Source organism: Chlorocebus sabaeus, chromosome 1 (assembly GCF_047675955.1).
Source record: "Chlorocebus sabaeus isolate Y175 chromosome 1, mChlSab1.0.hap1, whole genome shotgun sequence".
Classification (NCBI taxonomy): Eukaryota; Metazoa; Chordata; class Mammalia; order Primates; family Cercopithecidae; genus Chlorocebus; species Chlorocebus sabaeus.
Window position 1 is genome coordinate 104948036 of NC_132904.1, and position 20107 is coordinate 104968142.

Genomic DNA, 20107 nt, shown 5'->3' on the forward strand with positions numbered 1-20107 from the left:
AGGGTTTCACCATGTTGGCCAGGCTAGGCTGGTCTCAGACTCCTGAGCTCAGGTGATTTACCCGCCTTGGTCTCCCAAAGTGCTGGGATTACAGGTGTGAGCCATAACACCCGGCCCCTCTTCCTTTATAAATGTGAGCATCTCCAGAAAGAAACGTCAGACTTTCTTCATTCCTCTCCTATTATGCAACAAGGCACATTGATTTTCTGCTGTTGGCTGTTACTTTTTGGATACAAATAAGAAAGAAGCAAGCCACTGTTTTTTTAAAACCACCTATATGGCAGATCTCATTCAATAGCCATAAGAAAGACTGGTTTGAAAACTTATGCCTCCCTCAAGCCCCCCACCTTTTATATTTTTCCTGAAACTTTCACACTTAAAAATAATCATTTGGGCCAGGTGCGGTTGCTCATGCCTGTAATCCTAGCACTTTGGGAGGCCAAGGTGGGTGGATCACAAGGTCAGGAGTTCGAGACCAGCCTGACCAACATGGTGAAACCCCCATCTCTACTAAAAATCAAAAAATTAGCTGGGAATGGTGGTGCATGTCTGTAATCTCAGCTACTCAGGAGGTTTAGGCAGGAGAATTGTTCGAACTCGGGAGGTGGAGGTTGCAGTGAGCCAAGATCAAGCCACTGCACTCCAGCCTGGGTGACAGAGCGAGACTCCATCTCGGAAAAAAAATAATAAATAATAATCATTTGAGGATGTGAATAAAAACCAAATCAAATAGTGCATTTGTTTAAATCATTTATTTCAATACAGGCATTGTTTCAAATTTGCACCTTGTCTTGTAACACATTTCATACCCAGAGAACAGGTCTGAGAACAAGTACATAATAGGATTATTTGACAAAGTTTTAACAAAAGTGCTTACAGCTTATTTGTTTCAGATATACAGAATCACCAGTCACAAAGAGCCACTAAGTGGCAATACATTCACAAACTTGCCTGGGAAGTAAAATATTTTACATATTTACACTGTACATTTAAATGGGATATTCTGAAGCATTATTATTATCAATAAACTCTTAGCAAGAAGTTCTCTTAAACCCTTTGGCACTTAACAAAGAATATTAATTTTATGGAGCTATGAGTTTTCCAGTTTGATTCCCATCTTTGCCATAACCTAAGTGGATTTTTACTCCCTCCAGTACACATATTTACCTCCTACACAAAGTAGCTTTTATTAGCTTATCACCAACCAAACCTTTGGAATTTTGTTGTAATTTTGTTGGCATCAATGTATTTACAATGTAAGAGTAAATTATTTAGAGGGGAGTCTCTAGGAATTTTGTTGGCATCAATGTATTTACAATGTAAGAGTAAATTATTTAGAGGGGAGTCTCTAAAAATTAAAATAACCTCATTAAACCCTATTTTAAATGGACTTTACAGTATAAAATTTATGGTTATAGAAATCTAGTATATAAACAAGTTTATAATTTATAAGGTACTTATTAGGATTGATTCCCCCATGATTTACTCCATTTACACGAATGTTTCTTTTAATAATGATTATATCTTTCAAAAAACAAGTTATGAATATAAAAATGACTATTATAAGTTACCATAGCTATACCAAAAATGAACATTAAAATGCAGCGACTTATATGTTAAAATACATAGAAATTTGCTATACTTCTTTAACGAAGTGCTTTATAAAAGCATAAAATTATAAAAGGTGCTATTTTCATGAATTTTGTTTTTTTCTGATACTTGAGCCAGACCAACATGCAAATGTTACAAATAGTGCAACTGAACACTGGCCATCAATTACCTTTGAATTTAAATAGTAGATTCCAGTGCAGTCTGGGCCCCAAAGCAGTTTCACCCTTACCTAACTTACCTAACTCTTAATATAGCCTAAACTCACTGAAAAATAAGCTAACTTAATTTCACCTTTTGTAGCATACACGTAGACTCAGAGTATATATTGAAATATAATTTGAAAGCTGATCATTAAAAAAATCAAGAAACTCAATATTAAAATATTAACTCTGAGTATCTTAAAATTGCATAGAAAATGTAGGTCATGGTTGATAAACATTTTATTTACATAATCAGATAAATAGGCTGGGCAAGGTGGCTCATGCCTGTAATCCCAGCAGCTTGGGAGGCTGAGTCGGGCAGATCACCTGAGGTCAGGAGTTCGAAACCAGCCCGGCCAACATGGCGAAACCCTGTCTCTACTAAAAATGCAAAAATTAGCCAGGCGCGATGGTGGGCGCCTGTAATCCTAGCTACTCGGGAGGCTGAGGCAGGAGAATCACTTGAACCCAGGAGGTGAAAGTTGCAGTGAGCCGAGATCGTACCATTGCACCCCAGCCTGGGTGACAGAATGAGACTCCATTTCAAAGAAAATAATAATAATAATCAGATAAATAGAAAAAGAGGAAAGGCAGAATTTACAAACATATATTAAACAAGAAATAAAGTGTTATTTATTCTTTACCATACAAATTTGCATTGAAAAGTTCACAATATTTGATTTTTGAGCTTTTTGAGCTCAGGGTTGGTCAGACCTTGAAGTTTAAAATAGTTGACAGATTTAGGGAATAGCTTTCATGTCAGTTACCTCATGCTCATTAGCTTTGAGTTGCATGGGAACCATGTAAACTAACCCAGGCATTTTGTGTCTAGGTAAGGGAATGGTTAGAAGGATAATAATAATATAGCTCTTTCTTAAATCTCTATCAGTTCCAGATCTCTATACACTTCACCAACACCTATCATTATTCTTAGTTTATAATGAAGAAACAGACTAGGTATAAAAAATGGAAAATTACATTAGGTCACGAAGCAAATATAAACCAAACAAGATAAAATCCATTCATGTTGACTATCATAGTATTGAGATCCAGGAATGCATGCTCTCTGTAGTTAAAGCAGATTATCTTCACTGCCATCTATTGGTCTTTATCCTGAATTAGAAGAAAAATCCCCCAAGGTTCCGCATGGCAACTAAAGAGTTAGGAAAGTCAAAATATCAGTGGGTATCATAAGTGGTTTACTCTAGATAAATTATTGAGAGAATCATAGTGACAGGCCCTTAGGAGCCCTGCCTTAGAATTTCCCAAGGGTTTGGTAAATGATCCTGCAGTGAAGACTGAATCCCAGGGTATCAGATCTGACTTGATGGCAGTTGAGGGACTTGGCCAAGGTTCCCACTTGATATTTGGGACTAAAATGTCCCACCTGAAAAGAAGTGGTCTACCTTGCAATTAAAGAAAATGTGGGCCAGGCACGGTGGCTCATGGCCATAATCCCAGCACTCTGGGAGGCCGAGGTGGGCAGATCACCTGAGGTCAAGATTTGAGACCAGCCTGGTCAACACGGTGAAACTCCATCTCTACTAAAAATACCAAAAAAAAAAAAAAAAAAAAAAAAAAAAATTTAGCCAGGTGTGGTGGCCGGTGCCTGTAGTCCCAGCTACTCAGGAGGCTGAAGCAGGATAATTGCTTGAACTTGGGAGGAGGAGGTTGCAGTGGGCTGAGATCATACCATTGCACTCTAGCCTGAGCAACAAGAACAAGACTCCATCTCAAAAAATAAACAAACAAACAAAAAAACCAAACCTGGGCATGGTGGTTCACACCTGTAATCCTAGCACTTTGGGAGGCTGAGGCAGGCAGATTGCCTGAGCTCAGGAGTTCGAGACCAGCCTGGGCAACACGGTGAAACCCTGTCTCTACTAAAATACAAAAATGTTAGCTGGGCGTGGTGGCATGCGCCTGGGTGCGCCTGTGATCCCAGCTACCCAGGAGGCTGAGGCAGGAGAATCGCTTGAACCCAGGAGGCAGAGGTTGCAGTGAGCCAAGATCATGCCACTGCACTCCAGCCTGGGTGACAGAGCAAGTCTCCATCTCCAAAAAACAAAAACAAAACAAAACCAAACAACAAGAACAACAACAAAAGAAAATGTGAAAATGGATAGTTCTGAGGAAATGGGAAAAGCCAGTTGCTGAGAGAGCTGCAGTAAAGACAAGTTGGTCCCATGAAGAGATGCCTATTTCCTCTCTCTGCTCCTCAGCTATGTTCTCTTCATAAGCAGAAATTCTGTGACCAGGCAACTCTCTGTATGGCTGGGTTGCCTGGCCTAAGTCCTTGGCTTGACTAAAAGTCCTTAATAATCCTGCCAGTGCCCCACAGTTTCAGAGGAATTTCTAGGAGTGCTAACCTTCTATTGGCTTACTAGGGTAGGGATTCAGGTCTTCATCTATAACCTCAACATGTGCTTTGACCATGTGCCTCCCAGGCTCCACTACGGATATAACAGGATGTACCTAGAAAATTCCTTTATCTTTTTTTTTTTTCCTTTTTGCAGTTTCTCAGGTTAAAAAAAAAAAAATCCTTTATCTTTGTTTGAAAGAGAAGATCATCACCTTAAACTTCCTAAATGTTCATGAGTCAAACAGGACGATAATATTTACCCCATTGTTATCATCCCTATCTTTTATTTAATGTCATGAGTATAGGGTGTGGACTGGAAGAAGTCATACAGAGTTTCACAGTTGTGTGGGGTAATTAGTAAGTTTTGTATGTGTGCCTGGGATATTAGGGTTGTAAATCACAATTAAAGATGAAAAATGTTAGGAGGGAAGTAAAGCAGAAAGCCCAAATCAGACAGTGAATTAGGGATTAAGTGGGAGTGGTGGAAAGGCAGGCTAAGAACATTTACAGAGAGAAAAAATAGCAGAGACTCTCTCAAAACAAGAATTCATTGTTCTAACATTCAGGAAGTATCTATATAGGGTGTGGAGGAAAAAAAGGAGATGTGGGACATTTCAGAGCAGACACTGCCCAGACTAGATCTTTTATCCTCCCATGCACATGCACACATACACCTCAGTTCCATTATAAGCTTTTGGTGAAAAAGGTAAAGCATTTTATTAAAAAAGCCTCACAGTTCTGACTCTTTGTCATTTTCATCCAGGTAGTATTCATCATCTGTGGTTGTGTCTGTGTCACAATCTGAGTCCACTGGGTCATCTTCGTAGATATTAAGCGGTTCACTTGGAGATAAGCCATCTTCTGGCATCTGACTACAGGGAGAATTTGAGCTTAACGACTCTGAGGGGTTGGCAGCGTTCCTCAAATCATCTTTTAGGAAGCCAGGGTTCTTAAGAAAACTTGGTTTCCATAATCTTCCTTGTGTAAGTGACCTCTTTACATTCTCTAAGAAAGCTAATTGTTGTTCTTTCCCAAAGATCCCATAGTCTATAGGTCTGTATATAGATGTTGCAGACCTGGGACCTGTTTTTGTGCCGCTGCGATAAGCCCAACTTTCATTTCCATCATAGGAGGGGAGTTCAGAAAAAGATCTGAATCTTCGACTGTACCCATTGTTGACAGAGAATTCATTCCCAAGGGTCAGTCGACTCAGGGCATTGTCAATAGAAGTGCTTTCAGAAAAATGGCGCTCTCTGACTTTTGGAGGATGACTTTTTCGTAGTAGATCGCCATGCACATTAATGCTTTTTAAACTCTTTGAACGATAGAGGTGTGGCTCAGGTTCCCACTCCAGAGATGAAGCACTCCTTTGTTGCCGCAGAAAACTGGCCAGTGGGATGCTTACTCTAGATTTCTGTGCAGGCTCCAGTGGAAAAGGAGGGCTCAGCCTCCTCTGATTGTCAGAGAATTCTGCTTCCCTGAGGCTGGTGAATGTGATGGGGGATGGGGCTCCTGATTCTCTTTCTAAATTCTCAGCTACTGTGACATCTCTAGAAATCTCATGCTTTGATGGTGATTCTGAGACATTTTTAAACTTGTTCTGATGTTGTTGTGAAATGCTGTTAGACTTCTGGTTGCTGACGTGTGTAGAAGGTTCTCTGTTGGGTAGTACAGTAATGGGGAGAGGGTTCTCGGATTTCTTCACATGCTTTCCATCCTCACTCAACCTGCTTTCGCCTACGGACTCTGCAGATTTTGGAGTAGGCTCAGGGAACAGTGGGTTGCACTCCACTGTGCCAAGAGATAAATGGTCAAAGCCAGATCTGCTTCCACTTTGGGGGAAGATAGTAGCTACATGTCTTCTGGGGCTTACATCTTTAGCTGGGAATTTTCTGTTTGCTTTAGACATGACTGCCAATCTGTGTTTAACTGAAGATCTATTTTCCCCCTTTACTAGGTCATCAGAATTGGTTTTATTTTTATTGTTTCCTTCAGGAAGTGAAGGTTGATCCCAAGCTGATTTCTGCATTTCATCTTCAGCCTTCCTGCTCTCTGTCATATGTGCCTCCTGACTTCTTTGAGGTAATTCTCTGGGTTCAGACTGCAGACTCTCTAAGTTTGGTTCATCTGACTGAGTCTCCTCACCAAGCTGTAGTTTATGCAATGCTGGAGTAAGAGCAAAGACTCGACTCTCTGAGTGAGAAAGTGTTTTATTAGTCATTTTTTGGCAGTTGGTTCCGATGTTCCCTCTGCCTTCCCTAGGCTGTGATCCACTGGAGTCATCACTTACAGTTGTGGATGTGTGATCTTTCTGAGGACACTTCCCACTTCCAGTAAAAGGAATGGCTCTACCACTCCCTGTAAACTCCCAAGAATTTCTTCTGGCTTGGGAATTTCCAATATTAACTTCTGAAAGAGCTGGAAGACTAGAGGGACCACTGTTACTTGAATTAATGGATTGTTGACAATTTTCAGATTTTTCTTCGGAAATATTTTTTCTCTGAAGCATCAATAAAGTATGCAGGGTTTCACTTTGCAGTTTTTTACCTCTTTCTTTCTTGTTTTCTGAATCACCTAGAGGTGTTTTAGCTAAATTAACTGAAAAAATCTCTCTAGCTTTAGATTCCTCTTCAGGAAGAGAAACTGCCTCAACAGAAGCCATTTCCTGTAATGTAGGCACTAGGGGCCCCCTATTTGATAATCCGAAGGCAGTCATATTTTCAGTGGTGAGCGTCTGATCAGAGTTGACCGACATCTTTAGATTTTCACATGAAGGTGTTCCTGACTGCTCTCGTGTAAAATAATTCTGTTCGTCTTTTTCTAAAGCATTACGAAATGTTTCAGTTTCCACTTGAGGTGATTCTGTAAGTGAATTAGTATTTTGCGTATACTGTTGAAGGAGGTTACAGAATTTTTTGCTGGGTTTCCTCGGTAGAGTATAATATACTGAGACCACCTCCAGACATTTTACATTATCTTCATCACCAGAAACAGAAAACGTACTAGTTGTCTTAACTTTATGTAATGTTTTCCCACGTTCTTTTCCTGACAAGTCTGAACAAAAAGGTAAAGGGTCTTCATTTGAAAGGGCAAGTACACTTCTCCTGGAGGCAGCCATTTTACCCTCTTTCTCAGTGCATTCTTGGAAGTTTTCCTCTTGGTGGTGTCTTTTGGTTAAAGAACAACCTCTAACAGATGAGTCACTTTCCACAGGGCTAATGATTCTCTCCCAAGCCCTTGGCGTTAGCTCAGAAGCATCTGTGCCTGAGGTCAATGGCTTTTTTCTTTCTTCTTTTCCAGTTGAGGCATGTGGCTCCCCTGAGGGACACGACATAGCCCGGTTAATGAGGAATGGAAGGGGTCCTTTTCTAACGGAAGTAGATCCACTGCTTTTTACATTTGTCATTCTCTCTGTGGCTTCAGGTGCTTCCAGGGCTGAGTCTGAAATGACTTTGGAACATTCATTCACTGACTCAGGAGAACTGGTACTAAATTTATTTAATGTGTAGTTCCCCATTGCATCTTCCACATTATTTTTGATTTGGAAGGGAGGTGGCCCATTCCTCAATGAAGCAGCCATTATTTTACTTCCTGACTGCCTGCCATGTATGAGAAAACTGCTTGATTTTCTTGGCAAGGTACAATAAATTGTGTCAAGCTCAGAAACTTTGGAATTGCTTTGATTTGCTTCAATGAGGCTCCTGTGATCACTGGTGGGTACTGATATACTTTCTGTTTTGCTTAACTTTTCAATACAGGATATACGATGCCTTATTTTTCCCTTTCCTCTTTCATTCCTAAAAGGAGAGTGTGAATGGCATTTGACATCAACCACTTCATCGTGTGTAGGCACATGATTATCATTTCTCTCTTGGTTTTCTGAGTGGCTTAAAATAAACTGATTCTTTTGGTTCTTCCCAGCATTGTCTTTTTCTTCTCTTTCTCCTAGCGATAGATCTTTGTCTGAAGGACTTCTCCTGGAGAAAACTGTAGTAGATGGAACCATAGGAGCATCAAGGAAAGAATTATTTGATGGTGAGGAATCTGGTAGTGTAGCTGATGACAGATCTAAAGAATCACACGAGCTCTTGTGGCCAGCAGTCAACTTGCTGCAGTTGGTAGAATGAATTGTGGCACATTGTTCTCCCTCAGTATCTAAAATAACAGGCTTTTCTGGAGATTGTGCATTTTGAATATCAGTTGGTGCAGAGCTCCGGTGGTTATCTGTAATAATGCTTGAAATATCTTCATTACTTACAGTTAATTCCTGGTGATGACAACCTTGGTCTGTCCTGGGGAAAGATGGTGGTGTTCTGTGTTCCTGAATGAAAGGAAAGGAAGCCGTTGAGCCAAGTTTTCTGTTCTCAGTAAACCTCTTATCTTGTTTAATGTCATTGGATTTATCTTTGTGCGGTGTATACATTTTGGAGGTATCTTTCCTGGAAAAGACTCTGGGTGACTTTTTTGAACTTATTGTGGTAGATGCACTAAAACCAAACTTGTTGCTATTGGCTGAGTCCTGGAAGAAAGGATTTTGAAAATCAGGTAAAGAGTTTGAGATCCCTCTCTGTGAAACAGGTTGGGGTACTTCACCTGCCTTGTTTGTCTGGTCCATCTTGCTTAGCTGTTGGTCGTCTTCTGAAATAGATTCATTTAAGTCTTTCTCATTATTCACTTCTGTGACCAAGATACTGGGCTGGCTTTTGGCAAGAGGCAGAGAGTCAATTGAATTGCTGTTGGTCACAGTGACTTCTGTATAGCTTCTCATTGGATGAGAGGCAGGCTTATTAGGAATAATTTTCTGCAAAGTGACTGTGGGATTCTGCAAGTTGGGACTCTGAGGATTCCTTCTGTCATCAGAAGTCTGGGGAAAGGAAGTTTTGAACGAGGGTGCTAGAGTCTGAGCAATTCCAAATGAGGAAGCTTCTTTGTTTATATGTACTTCTACAGGAGAACTGTCCTGTTGGCTTACCAACTCACCAGATTTGACGTGATAGCTTGAACCAGTCATGGAGCAAACATTTGGTGTGCCAAAATGAGGAGTCAACTTGGTCTCATTACCATGTGATACCGCCATGCTCTCCAGTGTGGATGTCTGAAAATCAAACTGCCATGGATGTGGCTCTTCTTGGACTCTGGAAACATCTGTTCCATAACCAGAAGAAAATGATTCCCAGTGTTCAGAAGAAATACTATGGCCATGAATGGCTGATGCACTATTTGCTTCCATGGAAATCATTTCAAAGTCTCTGTCAGAAGAACTGAATGATTTCCTGCTTTGATGAAAGTCAGACCAGAAAGAATGTCCTTTCTGTTGGCTCCAAAAAGGACTTTGTCCAAATCTCCTCTGTTCTCCGCTTCGTCCAAAGGTATGGCTGAAGAAAGACCTGGCAAATGGGTTGCTTTGATGGTAGAATGGCATATTCTCTGAGTTCTCAAAAGTGTCAGGACTCATTGCATTCTCCATGGGAACATTTAAACTAACACGTTGGTAAACATTCTGTGAATGGTACGATTCATATTTCCTATTCTCCTGAAAACCCCTGGGATACACATACTTGTCAGCAGGGTCAATTTCCATTGGTGATGGTGCCCTCAGGAACTCTTCCTGGTTCTCCCTATCTCTAGAGGAATCCGATCTGTTCCATATGATGGATGATAAAGGAGTTCTCTTTGGACTCTGCTGGTGCCTTGGTGGTATAAACCCACTCTTGTTCTGAGTTGTGGCTGGAAAATGTAAGCTTCTTGCTGTGAAATGCCCTGTGGCTGGTAAGGCCGACCGTTGTCTGCTGTCAAAACACAGCGAAGTACTTCCAAAAGTATTCTTTTGCACATAATCTTCTTTAAAGACTCTGGGCTCCCTTGTCCTGTACATATCATAAATTGTCCTTGTCCTAGGAGAAAAGGTTTTAAAACCTTCCCTAGGAGTTCCTGGTCTTAGGATGTCATAGATAGACATATTGGAAGTTTCATTATAGTGTTTTTTGTGCCTTTCTGTGATATTACCATGTCTGCTACCACTGGAATAAAAGTGACTGAACTGTGTCCTTGATCCATAGTTGAGGGGTGCTCTGGTATTCATTGAGCTTGCAGACTGTTCCTGAGCCAATTTGCTATCCAAGTCATCTAAAACTGAAAAGAGAATGTGAATCAACTTTTTTGTATATGTTTTTACAGTTTAATAATAATTTGAGTTATTGAAATCTCCTTTTCAAGAAACATAATCATTTATAATTTTATCATATTATCATAAATGTTGTAACATTAATTTTGATTATATTTTTAAGATAGCCTGACTTTTACAAGACTATAATGAAAATTTATTTCCTGCTTTTTCAAATCACTTTTTTTCAAAGTGAACCTTCCATAACGCCCTAAGGAAATAGAACTATATTCTTCTAACAATGAATTTTAATCATGGTTTTTTTTAGTGCATCCAAAGTGTGCTGAGTTTTTCTAAGGTATGGGATAGTAATAAAAGGGAACTAATAATGCAGACATTGAATAACTAGACAATTGTTAGTGTTGTTAAGCCTTGTCTTTTCATTTCTTTCATGTCACTAGGTTGCTACAATATTTCCAGCTGTGTATACCTCCTGGGATCATAATAGAAATGAGCCTCTGTAAGTAGCATATGATTTCTAGGTTGTACTGTAAAACAGTATTACCACCAAAAGCTTAGCACCTAATTTATGAACATACTTAGGTGGATGGGGGATTCGAGCAATATATATAATTAAAAGTGTCAGATAATATTATTAAATGATATGCCAATGGTAGATTTTTTTTTCTGGAAAAATTAATACCCATGAACACTCCTATAAAACAGCACTTTCTGTGTGTCAGGCAGAGTCCTAAACACTTAATATATTAACTCATTAAATCCTCACACCACCTTAGAAGGTTGGTCCTATTACTATTATTATTCTATAATAAGGAAACAGAAGCAAGAAGAGATTAAGCAAATTCCTAAGATCACACAGCGCTGGGATTTGAACCCAGACCGTCTGTTTCCTGAGTCGATGCACACGACCACTATGCAATGCAACCTCTGTGCCATAAAAGCTCACTTTTCAGCCAGGCACAGTGGCTGACGCCTGTAATCCCAGCCCTTTGGGAGGCCGAGGCGGGTGGATCACGAGGTCAGGAGATCGAGACCATCCTGGCTAACACGGTGAAACCCCGTGTCTACTAAAAATACAAAAAATTAGCCAGGCGTGGTGGCGGGTGCCTGCAGTCCCAGGTCCTCAGGAGGCTGAGAATTCTCCTGCTGAGGCAGGAGAATGGTGTGAACCTGGGAGGCGGAGCTTGCAGTGAGCCGAGATGGTGCCACTGCACTCTAGCCTGGGCGACAGAGCAAGACTCTGTCTCAAAAAAAAAAAAAAAAAAAGACAGAAAAAAACCCCTCACTTTTCATATTTTGCTCTTTATGAACCATACAGATGATTTTACTATGAGATGAGCTCACAGTTTTACAAAGACGTGAAGCTGCTGTTGTCAAATAATGATTACTTTTCTCTCAGGAGCAAAGTCGGGGGTGATGTCAAAGTCAGTGCCCAGGGGCCTCCTTATGATAACTGAAGACCTAGACCAAGCCCAGACCCAGGGCTCTTGCTCTCTAGGACCACAGCCTCTGTGATCTCAGACAAGCCTGTGTTACCTTTTGGTGACACAGTTGGCTTTTCTTTGAATTGTATCAATTTAATTGTACTTGACATGTTTTCCTCAATAAAAACCCATTAGACTTTGAATAGAATCATAATCTTTTGAGGTTTGTAGACTCTCTAAGACTCACTCTATAGTAGATATAGTTTACTATATTCATGTTCAATAAATACACAGAAATTACAAATTTTATTTCAACTGTATAATGACAGGAAATGTTAAGTGTCTGAGCACACATAGGTGAAATGTACATACAACATGCCAATTATGTTAGGGCAGATGCTAAAGGGATTTAAAAAAATCTGTTCTGGATTTTTCCCTATCCTATTTTATTTGCAAGTTGGTGTTATTAAGTTGGTACAACCAAAAGAAAAACTGATCTTGAACATTAAGGATATGTAATTAAGGAATTCTTTAGGGAATAATCTGTTAATGTTTTAGTGAAAAATATTTATATATCCCTAGGACCTGAAGTAATTTATTCCCTATAGCCACAATAAAATAAGCAATGCTGAGGTATAAGGTGGGGCAAAAACAAAACAAAACAAAACAAAACTGCATAATGAATAAAAATCTATCTTTAAAAAAAATTATAATGAAAATCTCTTTGATGTCCATTCTCCCTTTCAAGCTGTTTATGTTTTTCTTTCCCCTTAAAGTCTTGGCTGACTACAAGAGCAGAAAGTATTTACAACAGAAAATACAGAAAAGTATAACAATATAGGTAAATTGCCAGGAATTCTACCTAGAGGTAACCACTCTTAACATTCTCACGACAGGATTTTAAATTAAAGCCACTTAGAATCCCAGATTAACACTGCTGTTTACTCACCACTCCTGACGTCAGAACAATTCCTGTTCTGCTTCTCTACATTATTTTCAGAAAGGCCACATTATTATTACTTTTTTCATTCCATAAACAGTAGCTCTCCTCTTCCAAAAAAACCTTCTTTTGGAGCAAAGATTTTCCTCTGTTCTCTGCCAGGAAGCATCTGACTGAAGAAAGCCCCTATGTTGACTGTCCAGCTGACTGTCTCTTCCTGACCGCTGTACCACACGATAGGGGCCAGGCGACGGTACTGCCTTTGCAAACTAAATGTAGTTCCTCAAGGTGAAGCTGGTGGCGAGTTCAGAGTTAACTTTTCAAATGGCCGGGCTTATACAGAATAACCTTCGTAAAAGTGAACTATGATCAGATAGTGATAAGGTACACGTGCATTTGGAACGCCACTGCTTTTGGAACCTGTTTCAGTTTTTATCATCATACAAGGTTAATTGTCTAATGAATTAGATTTTATCACAGTGTATTTCGGTCCTAATCTGGAACAATAAAAGTCTATTAAACAGCAAACTTTGTAGATGTATTTCCTAAAGACGTATTTCCTTTTTACCTGAGGTTAATTTTTTTTTTTTTTTCCAAGATGGAGTCTTGCTCTCTCACCCAGGCTGGAATGCAGTGGCACGATCTCAGCTCACTGCAACTTCTGCCTCCCAGGTTCAAGCAATTCTCCTGCCTCAGCCTCCCGTGTAGCTGAGATTACAGGTGCATGCCACCATGCCTAGCTAATTTTTGTATTATTTTCAGTAGAGATGGGGTCTCGAACTCTGATCCCTGTGGTTAAATATTAAACATTATTACTACTCCATATATTTATCAGTCCTTGATTTGAGAATATTTGCTCAGATTATATTTAATCATAAGTTCTTAATACTTGTGTTAATAACATGTCAGCATCCTCTTCAAATAAGCTAAACAGGAGGACGTAAAAATTAAAGTACAGCGTTTGATATGTTTCGAGTAGTTTAATACAAACTAGTTATTGTTTACTTCCTTTAGTACCAGTAGTTGCAAAGGCAATTTAATACATGAACTTACCTTGGAAAAACTCATTCTCCAGCAGTGAAGCGTCCCACGGCGGAGGCATGCCACTCTCCTCCCTCATGACTGCTGGCTTTGGGACAAATGCACTGTCAACTAGTTGATTTTCCAGAGGTGAACTGTATATTTTTGTCTGCTAATTTTAAAGTAGAGAACACAATATTATTTCTGAGCCTTCACCAGTCAAAATACTCACACGCTCCCACCAAACTGTCCCAAGCTTAAAAATATTAGTCTAAGGACTACAAATCCATTTTTCTAATATTTATTTCTCAATTTCCAATGTGTTGTTTTTGCCATTTGTAACTGACCTGCAACTTCTCTATACCTACATTAATTCTTTCAGTGATGAGACTTCAGGCAAGGTACTGAGCCTCTCTCTGCCAAAGTTTCCTGCAAACTTGACACAGCACTGTCAGAGGCGTTTGAATCAGGGCAACTCCATTTCGAATAGGGGCTGCGTCAAGTAAGGCTGAGACCTACTGAGCTGCATTCCCAGCCGGTTAAGGCATTCTAAGTCACAGGATGAGACTGGAGGTTGGCACGAGGTACAGGTCATAAAGATCTTGCTGATAAAACAGGTTGCACTAAAGAAGCCGGCTAAAACCCACCAAATACCAAGATGGCAACAAGAGGGACCTCTCCTGTTGTCCTCACTGCTACACTCCCGCCAGCGCCATGACAGTTTCAAATGGCATGGCAATGTCAGGAAGTTACCCTATATGGGCTAAAAAGGGGAGGAATGAATAAGCCACCCCTTGTTTAGCATAATATCATCAAGAAATAATCATAAAAATGGGCAACCAGCAGCCCTCGGGGCTGCTCTGTCTATGAGATAGCCATTCTTTTATTCCTTTACTTTCTTAATAAACTTGCTTTCACTTTACAGACTCGCCCTGAATTCCTTCTTGTGCGAGATCCAAGAACCCTCTCTTGGGGTTCTGGATCCAGACCTTTTTCTGGTAACATCTTCCTGGCCACCACGGAAGGAACAATACTAAGGAAACCTTCCAACCAAAGGCTAACTTTGGGTAAGTGGTGGGGTGCGGTAACAGCATTACACAGATCTTAGTGGGGGTTCCTTGCAGAGAGGAAAGAAATTGACCCCTCTCGAGTTTGGAGTGCTGTCTCCATGGCCCCAATGGCTTGGATTTTGGATTTCCTAACGATGTCCGTTTTTTTTCAAGAGTCTGTTAGCTAGAACTCTTAGTGGACCTTAAGATTTGTGAACTTGGCTGCGTGCGGTGGCTCATGCCTGTAATCCCAGCACTGAGAGGCCAAGGTGGGCAGATCACTTGAGGCCAGGAGTTCGAAACCAGCCTGGCCAACATGGTGAAACCCCTGTCTCTACTAAAAATACAAAAATTAACTGGATGTGGTGGCCAGTGCCTATAATCCCAGCTGCTCCAGAAGCTGGGCCAGGAGAATCACTTGAACTTGGAAGGCGGAAGTTGTAGTGAGCTAAAATCACGCCACTGCACACCAGCCTGGGCCACAGAGCAAGACTCCATCTCAAAAAAAAAAAAAAAAAAAAACCCACAAGAAAACAAAAATACAAAAATTAGCTGGACGTGGTGGCAGATGCCTGTAATCCCAGCTACCTGGGAGGCTGAACTGGGCAGGTGGAGGTTGTAGTGAGCTAAGATGACACCACTGTACTCCAAGCTGAGAGACAGAGGGAGACTCTGTCTCAAAAAAATATATGAAATAAAATAAAATAAATAAAAAATAAAAATAAATTGTGAACCTGAGGATTTAGGGGGAAAAATGTGTTTCCATTAAAGGTCATCTAGAATAGGGGTCCCTGACCCCTGGGCCGCAGACTGGTACTGATCTGTGGCCTGTTAGGAATCAGGCCGCACAGTGTGGGGTAAGGGGCGAGCATTACCTCCTGAGCTCCGCTTCCAGTCAGCTTAGCCCCGGGATTAGGCCTTAGATTCTCACAGGAGGGCGAACCCTACTATGAACTGTGCATGCGAAGGATGTAGGTTGTGCTCTCCTTATGAGAATCTAATGCCTGATGATCAGAGGTGGAAGTTTCATTCCCAAACCATCCACCAGCCCTTTCCGTGGAAAAGTTGTTTTCCATGAAGTGGGTCCCTGGTGCCAAAAAGGTTGTGGACTGCTGATCTAGAATGGTAGAATCCCTCAGATGGCCATAAGGAGCTGATTTGGTAGTTCTGAAACAAAGGCACTCAAGGGTATGACTGTATAAATAATAAATGGCTTAAAAAAAAACCTATTGCTAGTTTTCAATGAAAGGATTTAGGAGAATGATATAGAACTAAATTTGTTTTCCTTTATTATTATTTTTTATTTTATTTATCTTTTTCGAGGTGGAGTCTAGCTCTGTCGCCCAGGCTGGAATGCAGTGGTGCAATCTCGGCTCACTGCAACCTCCACCTCCCTGGTTCAAGCAATTCCCCTGCCTCAGCCTCCCGAGCAGCTGGATTACAGGCGCCCGCCACTACACCTGGCTAATTTTTTTGTATTTTTAGTAGAGATGGGGTTTCACCATATTGGCCAGACTGGTCTTGAACTCCTGACCTCAGGCAATCCTCCTGCCTCAGCCCTGCAAAGTGCTGGGATTACAGGCGTAAGCCACCTCGCCCAGCTATTATTATTATTATTATTTTTACTAACAAATGTTCATCTTAATTTCATAAAATCTAATCACTGCCCTACTTTCAAGCTTTTGTCTTCAGAACCTTGCGAACATTATCCGCTCCCAAGCCCTCACTTTCTTGTGCCAAAACTCCATTTGATTTCCTTTGTCAAACTGGCTCTGTCACTCATGACTGCACTTTAACTCATCCTACACTCACCTACTTCCCTTTACAGTCTTTATTGTCAGCTCACTCTGCTACCCAGTCCTTGCCTCTTGAATCCCTCTCCCCCACTTCAAAATTTCCCTTTCTATTTGACCTTCACCACTGCATTTCATCATTTCATCTCATCTTTCAAGCCTAAGACCACACGCCCATCCTTTCCAAAGCTCCAACTTCTTAATTTCTCCATACCAGTTCTGTCCGATTCCACGGTGCCGGTTCTCGTAACCCCTACATTTCTCACGACCTTGTATTTTCACTCCTGCTTGTTTTCTTTCTCAAGGTCTAGGTCAGTTATTTCCTACAGAAACCTGCCCAAATTTCATTGACCTATGGTTTTCAGTTCTATGAGCAAGCCACGGTTGACCACTCACAAAGGAGATTTATTAATAAGAAAGGAGTGCTCCCATGATAACTTATTGGTCACTGAATATGATTTAGCATACTTACATAAAATTCGGAAGTAAACAAATGTTAAAAGCAAAACACAATTATAATGGGATACTGACTGGAGGTAATAAAACCTCAAACTAATCATTTGAGAAATCAGATCAGTTAAAGTTAATTCTTTTTACCCTACATCAAATTGTTCCCTTTTGTCTGTCTAACTCAGAGGTTACCCTACATCACTAATTATTGTTAGTGATATAACAATTCATTACAGATCTTATAAATCCATTCTTCTCAAATCTTCAATTTTGGTAGTTGGTGCAAAGTAGATATATCTGATTAAGAGAACAGCAGGCATTCTCGACCATTTAACACCCAAACAATCTTTTCTCTATGTATGTAGACCAGTACATTCCTTGTGGCCCCCAGGATCACATGCCTTTGTAATGATAATTTACAGTGAAATGAAAAGTACATGAACTGAGGGGTCATGTGAAGAGATGACCCTCTCTAGGTTGGGAAGAATTACTACCTTCTAGAGACCCTGAGTGTAATTTCCTCTGGTTTTATTTCGCCCAGACCCTCTACTTCAAGACCTACCCTACTCAAACAACATGTTCAGGATGCTTTCAACACACAGAGATGTAAATTATACAGCTAACAAGAGAAAATATTGAGGTTTCATTTACACTCAACTGTAACTCTGCAAGGGTGACGTTAGTGATTAAAAAAAAAAAAAAAGGAATAGTAGGTATCAGACATAAAGATTGAAAACTATCACTACCCTATAGACTCCTAATTTTTATTTAAGCTATGTGTGAGATATTATTATTGTTGTTAGCAGCAGCAACTGAACATTGATTATTCTAGGCAATGTGTTAAGGGCTTTATGTGAGTTACTTCAGTTCATTTAGTTTTAACTACCCTGTGGAGTCGGTATTCTTATTATCCCTACTTTGAGAAAACTGAGGTTTCAAGAGGTCAGGTCATTTGCCTTTGGTCACACTGGTGGGGGGAGGAGGTTCATTTCCAGTCTGTCAGATTCCAGAGCCAATGCTGAAATACCTCATTCTACTCATGATCAAGCTTTGCAGCTCTTGGCTTATTAGTGCATTACATCCCTGTAGCAGGAATTCTCGCATTCTCTGAAGCCAAACACAGATCATAGAGCTGCTGGGAGGCTCCTAAAGTTTCTTGTGACCTAGAAGAGAAGTACATCTCTCCAGGGCCCAGAGCAGACACTGACTGATCCTCCTCAGGGCTCAGTTTTGGACTCAGAAGCCCCCTCAAAATAATGCTCCACGCTTTGGAGTTGTCATAAAAGGTGAAGCCTATTTCCCATCCCTGGCCTAGAGGATGAGGAGGTTCAAACACCTCTTTGTAGCACAACTGTGTCAAAATCCTTTCCATTTTTTTTTTTTTTTTAGACAGGGACTTGCTCCATCACCCAGGGTGGAGTGCAGTGGTGCAATCACAGCTCACTGTAACCCCGAACTCCCCACTCAAGCAATTTTCCCACTTCAGCCTCTTGAGTACCTGGGGCTACACATGTGTGCCATCACGCCTGACTAATTTTTAAATGTTTTGTAGAAATGGGGTTGGTGTGTTGCCCAGGCTGGTCTCAAATTCCTGGGCTCAAGCAACCCTCTCTCACCTTGGCATCCTAAAGTGCTGGGATTACAGGCATGAGCCACCAAGCCCAGCCTCCAACTTTCTTGTATTTGAACAAAATTACTCATTTATTTTTAATATACTTAAAACTATCCTCTCTCACTGAATCCTTATAACAAATTTGTGAATTAACTAGGAATTATCATTCCCATTTTTTCAGATGAGGAAACTGTATCTCATGTAAGTGCCTTACTGAAGTCACGTTAATAATCTATATGGTGGCACTGGCTACTCATACTCATATGATCTGATCCCAAGCCCTCTTCTTTCCATTATGGTTTTTTTTTTTTTTTTTTTTTTTTGCTGTTATTTCACTAATGTATATATCTTCAGTTAGATGGTAAACTCTCTGAAGAAAGGAACCTTGTCTGAGACATTCCATGCCTTTCATTGTATATGGCATGATACTTTGCCCATAGTTATGAACTGATTTATGATATACCAAGGTAGAAAACTAACTATATAAGGCTGGGTGTGGTGGCTCACGCCTGTAATCTCAGCATTTTGGGAGGCCAAGGCGGGCAGATCGCTTGAGCTCCAGAGTTCAAGACCATCCTGTGCAACATGGTAAAACCCTGTCTCTACCAAAAATACAAAAACTTAGCAGGCTTGATGGCACATGTCTATGGTCTCAGCTACTTGGGAGGCTGAGGTGGGAGGATCGCTTAAGCCCTGGGGGCAGATGTTGCAGCAAGCTAAGATTGTACCACTGCACTCCAGCCTGGGTGACAGAGTGAGACTCCATCTCAAAAAATAAAGAAAACTAATTATGTAAGATGACTGGTATATATTATTACAGAAATTGAGACACTGAAGATTTGTAATATTAGGCTTCAGAAAAGCATGTTGGAGGCAGGACAGCATAGTGGTTAAGCACATGAGCTCTACATAGGTTCCAATCCTGGCTCTGCCCATTAATATTTATACGACTTTGGGCAAGTTATCTAATCTCTTTGTACCTTCGTTTCTTTCTTGGTAAAAGGAAAATAACAGCAACAGTAACAATATCCATTGCATAGGGTTGCTATAAGAATTGGGTGAATTAATATTAATAGCTCTGATGCATTTAGAATGAGGTCTAGCACTTAATAATCCTTACTGTTGCTGCTACTATTCTTTTGTGGTTATAGAGAATTTCCTGGAGGACTCCTGTTGATGCTGGCAGCCAAATGAGGTAGAAAAGTATCCCATAGGATGAGAGGCCAGTTACAAAATGCTGGCTTTCAGGATCTCAGTTACATGGTACATAAAATAGGCTGAACAAAATGAGGCCTTTTACACAACTCCAATTCACTCTACTGATAATTGTCTGCATTCTGACCTGACTAGACAAACAAACCTCTGTCATAGAGTAGCCTTAGAGTACCTGAGAACTTCTTAGGGCAGCCAAACCTGTGGAAGAGCTGTCAGAGCTGAAGCCTAAACTCACTGATACTATCAAATGCCTTGGTAAAATCAACAAATTAATTTTTCAAGGTGTTCCTGAATTTGTTCCATGTCT

At 40.5% G+C, this 20107-nt stretch overlaps 1 protein-coding gene and 1 long non-coding RNA gene across 7 annotated transcripts in view; one reads left to right on the plus strand and one right to left on the minus strand.

Annotated features, from left to right (window-relative positions):
- Nucleotides 1–733: 733 nt before the first annotated feature.
- EXPH5 (exophilin 5) overlaps nt 734–20107 on the minus strand; it is an 86660-nt gene continuing 67286 nt past the window's right edge. For 3 of the 5 annotated variants that reach the window (XM_008020759.3, XM_073020865.1, XM_008020767.3), the window contains 2 exons: nt 13715–13853; nt 734–10305 (listed from right to left, as the gene is read on the minus strand). In XM_008020759.3, coding sequence (XP_008018950.3) covers nt 4904–10305; nt 13715–13853 — 5541 coding nt within the window. In that variant the 3' untranslated portion in view covers nt 734–4903. The remainder of the gene's footprint in view (nt 10306–13714; nt 13854–20107) is intronic. The other 2 variants (XM_008020760.3, XM_073020866.1) reach the window with 1 other exon arrangement.
- On the plus strand, nt 7798–13189 carry LOC119626583 (uncharacterized). Of its 2 annotated transcripts, XR_005242739.2 has the most exons (4): nt 7798–7886; nt 9124–9542; nt 10738–10796; nt 12824–13189. It is a non-coding gene; the product is annotated as an uncharacterized lncRNA (long non-coding RNA). The 2 variants fall into 2 exon arrangements; XR_012094520.1 differs by having other exon boundaries at nt 10738–13189.